This window comes from Theropithecus gelada, chromosome 2 (assembly GCF_003255815.1).
Source record: "Theropithecus gelada isolate Dixy chromosome 2, Tgel_1.0, whole genome shotgun sequence".
Taxonomy (NCBI): domain Eukaryota; kingdom Metazoa; phylum Chordata; class Mammalia; order Primates; family Cercopithecidae; genus Theropithecus; species Theropithecus gelada.
In genome coordinates, this window is record NC_037669.1 from 92,818,962 (window position 1) to 92,825,147 (window position 6,186).

The following is a 6,186-nucleotide window of genomic DNA, read 5'->3' on the forward strand; positions in this document are numbered from 1 at the left end:
AGTCTCAAAAAGAGAGGAGAAAGAGTGGTGCAGAAAAAATATTTGAAGAAATTATGGAAAGGAAGAAATAAATGTTTCTGTTCACAGATAACATGATAAGTCTTCGTAGAAATTCCCAAAGAATGTACACACACACAAAGACTCTGGCACTTAATAAGTGATTTCAGGACAGTTGCAGGATAAAAGATTAACATAAAAAAATCAGTGTACTAGCAATGAACATGTGAAAACCAAAATTGAAAACATAGTTGCTGAAAAAAGTGAAATAATAGGTATAAGTCTAACAAAACATGTACAGTCATGTAGGCTGAAAACTACACAATGCTGATGAAAGAAGTCAAAGATCTAAATAAATGGAGAAATATACCATGTTCATGGATTGGAAGACTCAACATGCCAGTTCTTTGCAAATTTGATGAACAGGTTTAATGCAGTTTCTATCAAAATTCTATCAAGTTTTTTTTTTTTTTTTGAGAGGGAATCTCCCTCTCGCCCAGGCTGGAGTGCAGTGGCGCGATCTCAGCTCACAGCAACCTCTGCCTCCTGGGTTCAAGCAATTCTCCTGCATCAGCCTCCGGAGTAGTTGGGACTACAGGCGTACGCCACCATGCCCGGCTATTTTGTATTTTTCGTAGAGACAGGGTTTCACTATGTTGGCCAGGCTGGTCTCGAACTCCTGACCTCAAGAGATCTGCCCGCCCTGGTCTCCCAAAGTGTGGGATTAAAGGCATGAGCTGTTGCACCTGGCCTTTTTTTCTTTTTTCTTTTTCTTTTTTTTTTTTTGAGTCAGAGTCACGCCCCATTGCCCAGGCTGGAGTGCAGTGGTGCAATCTTTGGCTCACTGTGGCCTCCGCCTCCCAGGTTCAAGCAATTGTCCTGCCTCAGCCTCCCAAGTGGCTGGGATTACAAGCACTCACTATCACACCCGGCTAATTTTTGTATTTTTAGTAGAGAAGAGGTTTCACCATGTTGGCTAGGCTGGTCTTGAACTTCTTTTTATTTTATTTTATTTTTTTATTTTTTGAGACAGAGTCTTGCTCTGTCATCCAGGCTGGAGTGCAGTGGCGCAATCTCAGCTCACTGCAAGCTCCGCCTCCTGGGTTTACACCATTCTCCTGCCTCAGCCTCCCGAGTAGCTGGGACTACAGGCGCCCGCCACCTCACTCGGCTAGTTTTTTTGTATTTTTAGTAGAGACGGGGTTTCACTGTGTTAGCCAGGATGGTCTCGATCTCCTGACCTCGTGATCCGCCTGCCTCGGCCTCCCAAAGTGCTGGGATTACAGGCTTGGGCCACCGCGCCCGGCCTGGTCTTGAACATTCTGACCTTGTGATCGCCAGCCTCTGCCTCACAAAGTTCTGGGAATATGGGCGTGAGCCACTGCGCCAGGCCTTTTTCTCTTTTTTTGAGATGGAGTCAGTCTGTCACCTAGGCTGGAGTGCAGTGGCGTGATCTTGGCTTGCTCAACCTCTGCTTTCTGGGTTCAAGCGGTTTTCAGCCTACCAAGTAGCTGGGATTACAAGTGTGTGCCATCACATCCAGCTAATTTTTTTCTGTTTTTAGTAGAGAGGGGTTTCACTATGTTAGCCAGGTCTCAAACTCCTGGCCTCAAGTGATCCACCCACCTCGGTCTCCCAAAGTGCTGGGATTACAGGCGTGAGCCACTGTTCCTGGCCCAGACAACTGCTTTTTGACAAAGATGCCAAGCAATTCAATGGAGGAAGGATAGTCTTTTCACCAAATGGTGCTGGAACAATTGGCTATCTTTAGACCAAAGGGGAACAAAAGGAATTTATATCTCACACCTCATCTAAAAATTAACTCAAATGGATCACAGATTTTTATTTTTATTTTTTGAGACAGTCTTGCTCTGTAGCCCAGGCTAGAGTGCAGTGGTGTGGCCATAGCTCATTGTAGCCTCAAACTCTTGGTCTAAAGTGAACTTCCTACTTCAGCCTCCCAAGTAGCTAGGACTACAGGTGTGTGCCACCCTGCCCTGCTAATTATTAATTTTTTTTTTTTTTTATAAAGACAAGGTCTCACAGTGTCCAGGCTGGTCTCAAACTCCTGGTTTCAAGTGATTTCCCACCTCAGCCTCCCAAAGTGTTGGGATTACAGGCATGAGTCACTGCATCCAGCTGGATTACAGACTTAAACAAATGTGAAACTACAAATTTTTAGAAGAAGATATTGAGGAAAATTACCTTATGACCAAGCATTTCCACTCCTAAGAATGAATATACTCAAAAGAAAACGAAAAGAAAAAAAATACAAAAAACCCCAACTGAACAACAACAACAAAAAAGTAAAAATAAGAATTGGGGGTGGCTGGGCACGGTGGCTCACGCCTGTAATCCCAACACTTTCGGAGGCCAAGGAGGGCAGATCATGAGGTCAGTAGTTCAATATAGTGAAACCCCATCTCTACTAAAAATAAAAAATTAGCCGGGTGTGGTGGTGGGTGCCTGTAGTCCCAGCTACTTGGGAGGCTAAGGCAGGAGAATCGCTTGAACCCGGGAGGTGGAGGTTACAGTAAGCCAAGACCGTGCCACTGCACTCCAGCCTGGGAGACAGAGCGGGACTCCATCTCAGACAAAACAAAACAAAAAGGTTGGCCAGGTGCAGTGGTTCATGCCTGTAACCCCAGCACTTTGGGAGCCTGAGGCGGTCAGATCACGAGGTCAAAAGATTGAAATCATCCTGGTCAAGATGGTGAAACCCCGTCTCTACTAAGAATGCAGAAATTAGCTGGGTGTGGTGGCACACATCTGTAATCCCAGCTACTCAGGAGGCTGAGACAGGTGAATTGCTTGAACCCAGGAAACGGAGGTTGCAGTAAGCCGAGATCGCACCACTGCATTTCAGCCTGGCGGCAGAGCAAGACTCTGTCTAAAAAAGAAAAAAAAAAATTGAGACAGGGTCCGGTGGCTCATGCCTGTAATCCCAGCACTTTGGGAGGCCAGGCTGGCAAGTCATCTAAGGTCAGGAGTTCTAGACCAGCCTGGCCAACATGGTGAAACCCCATCTCTACTAAAAATACAAAAATTAGCCTAGCGTAGTGGTTTGCACCTGTGCTCCCTGCTACAAGGGAGGCTGAGGCATGAATCGTTTGAACCACTGGAAGGCGGAGGCTACAGTGAGCCGAGATCGTGCTACTGCACTCCAGCCTGGGCAACAGAGCAAGATTCTGTTTCAAAAAAAAAAGTTCAAGTTCGAGACCAAGTAAACAAGAATAATTTGACCCGGTGTGGTGGCTCATGCCTGTAATCCCAGCAATTTGGGAGGCCGAGGCATGTGGATCACCTGGTCAGGAGTTCGAGAGCAGCCTGGCCGACATGATGAAATCCCATTTCTACTAAAAATACAAAAAATTAGACGGGCGTAGTAGCGGGCACCTGTAATCCCAGCTACTTAGGAAGCTGAGGCAAGAGAATCGCTTGAACCCAGGAGGTGGAGGTTGCATTGAGCTGAGATCGCGCCACTGCACTCCAGCCTGGGCAACAAGAGCGAAACTTTATCTCAAAAAAAAAAAAAGAAAAAGAAAACAGGTGTTCAAACAAATACAGGAATGTTAGAATGTTCATCACAGCACTATTCACAATAGGCAAAACATAGAAACTGCCCAAATGTTTATCAACTGATGAATGGATAAACAAAATGTGGCATGCTCATTTGATGAAATATTCAGCCATAAAAAGTAATGAAGTGGCTGGACTCAGTGCCTCACGCCTATAATCCCGGCACTTTGGGAGGCCGAGGCTGTGGATCACTTGAGGTCAGGAGTTTGAGACCAGCCTGGCCAACATGGTGAGCCTGGTCTCTACCAAAAATACAAAAATTAGCCAGGCATGGTGGCGGCTGCCTGTAGTCCCAGCTGCTCGGGAGTCTGAGTCAGGAGAATAGCTTAAACCCAGGAGATAGAGATTTCAGTGAGCCAAGATTGTGCCACTACACTCCAGCCTGGGCAACCCCATCTCAAAAAAAAAAAAAGTAGTGGAAGTACTGGCTGGGCATGGTGGTTCATGCCTATAATCCCAGCACTTTGAGAGGCTGAGGCAGCTGGATCATTTGAGCCCAGGAGTTTGAGACCAGCCTGGAAAACATAATGAGAACCTGTCTCTACAAAAAAATACAAAAATTTGCAGGGCGTGATGACGCACACCTATAATCCCAGCTACTTGGAAGACTAGGTGGGAGAATCACTTGAACCTGGGAGGCAGAGGTTGCAGTGAGCCAAGATGGTACCACTGCACTCCAGCCTGGTCGATAGAATAAGACTCCATGTCAAAATAATAGAAGGTTCTTGAACTGGAAACTTGCATGTGCACTTAAGGCTTCTGGTTTCGGAAAGGTAGAACGAGCAATAGGCATTCCTTTTGGCTTTTGAGTTGGCTGTGGTGTGACTCCTTTTACTTCTTGTTTCTGATCTTGACAGTTATGAGGAGTCATCTTTGAGTGTGGGTTTTCATCAGTGAGTACAATCAAGCCAAGACACGTGTCTGAGCAAGTTCCCTGTAGCACAAGAAAACAGCAACATGGAACAAGAGAAGTAGGTTTAAACTTGGATTCCATTGGAGGACTCAGTAGGGAAGATAATTCTAGATCCCTGGGCCTCCTGGAGTTTTCTGTTCTGATTTTATTGGTTTAATGTTATTTGTTTGAAATCACCAGAAATTAACTTTGGCTAACACAAGCAAAAAGGTAATTTATTGGAAGGATATAGAATAGCTTACAAAATGGAAAGAAAAGTTGATGAGCCAGTCCTCGGAAAGGATGGGAGCCAGAACAGCCTGGGGATCTTGGGAACAGGAACCTCTGTGGGATGAATAAACATCATGAATATCCAAGTTCCTGTTTCTTTGTGTTCAGAAGTCAAAGTCCAGGGAGCGAGGCCCAATTGGTGTAGCTTGGGTTAGCATGGGGCACCTTGACTCATAGTTAATCCAGGCTAAATCCTGTGGAGTGAGGTGGTTCCCCTAAGCCACACCAGGCTGCTGTTACTCGTAGAAGGGGACAGCTACTGGGCAGGCAGAACAGGAGGTGCTCTCTACCTTTATGCTCCCAGGAACGACTGTAGGACCAAGAGCAGAGAGTTCTACCAGAGTGAATTTTGCTTGGTGACCATTATGTCAGAGACCTAAGCTTTTTGGTGTTTTTATGTTGAGGGCTGACCTCACTGGACGTTCTTCATGAGTGAATCACTATTTGTACAACAGTGTGTTTTGGGAGGCCATCCCTATGTAAAGGTTTTTCCCAAGGACTTCTCTCAGTGGGGTTGGTGCATAGAGAAGGATGGGGAAGAATGCCTGTTTGACAGAGAGCAGCTGAAGGTGACGTCTGTTACACAGGCATGGTTTCCTGTGCCACACATGAGAAAAATGCCCTTTGCGGGGTGGCCTTTTAGCATTGCCTAATATAGGAGGGAGGGAGTTGGGTCGGTGGCGGGGGAGAGGGAGAGAGAGAGAGAGTGTGTGTGTGTATTTTGGAATTGATGTCACTAGACCTTACATACAGGCATTCTGAAACCATTCCCCAGCCACATAACTATCGCCTCCCTCCAGCAGCCCTAGTGTGCAGAGCCAAGTACTCTTTGTTAACTGGCTTTCTCCCTTCTGACCAGGTACCTGCACATGTTGTTCTTTGTCAGTGCCGTCAAGTGTGTGCCAGGGTGATCCATGGTCACTTTCCGGGATGGCAGCAAGGTGACTTCGGCTGAGGATGACCCTGACTGAAAGGCTGCGTGAGAAGATATCTCGGGCCTTCTACAACCATGGGCTCCTCTGTGCATCGTATCCCATCCCCATCATCCTCTTCACGGGGTTCTGCATCTTAGCCTGCTGGTATGTTTTTGGGTTGCCTTGGATATGGTGGACCAGTGTCTTAAGACAGTAGGTTTTCGCCGGGCGCGGTGGCTCAAGCCTGTAATCCCAGCACTTTGGGAGGCCGAGACGGGCGGATCACGAGGTCAGGAGTTCGAGACCATCCTGGCTAACACGGTGAAACCCCGTCTCTACTAAAAAATACGAAACACTAGCCGGGCGAGGTGGCAGGCACCTGTAGTCCCGGCTACTCGGGAGGCTGAGGCAGGAGAATGGCCTAAAAACCCGGGAGGCGGAGCTTGCAGTGAGCTGAGATCCGGCCACTGCACTCCAGCCTGGGCGACACAGCGAGACTCCGTCTCAAAAAAA

General features: G+C 47.0%; 1 protein-coding gene across 4 annotated transcripts in view; it reads left to right on the forward strand.

Moving 5' to 3' along the window:
* SCAP (SREBF chaperone) overlaps window positions 1–6,186 on the forward strand; it is a 73,921-nt gene that overhangs the window by 33,722 nt on the left and 34,013 nt on the right. For 3 of the 4 annotated variants that reach the window (XM_025374779.1, XM_025374777.1, XM_025374781.1), the window contains one exon: window positions 5,619–5,838. In XM_025374779.1, coding sequence (XP_025230564.1) covers window positions 5,717–5,838 — 122 coding nt within the window. In that variant the 5' untranslated portion in view covers window positions 5,619–5,716. Of the gene's footprint in view, window positions 1–5,443; window positions 5,839–6,186 lie in introns of those variants that run through there. The other variant, XM_025374778.1, reaches the window with a different exon arrangement.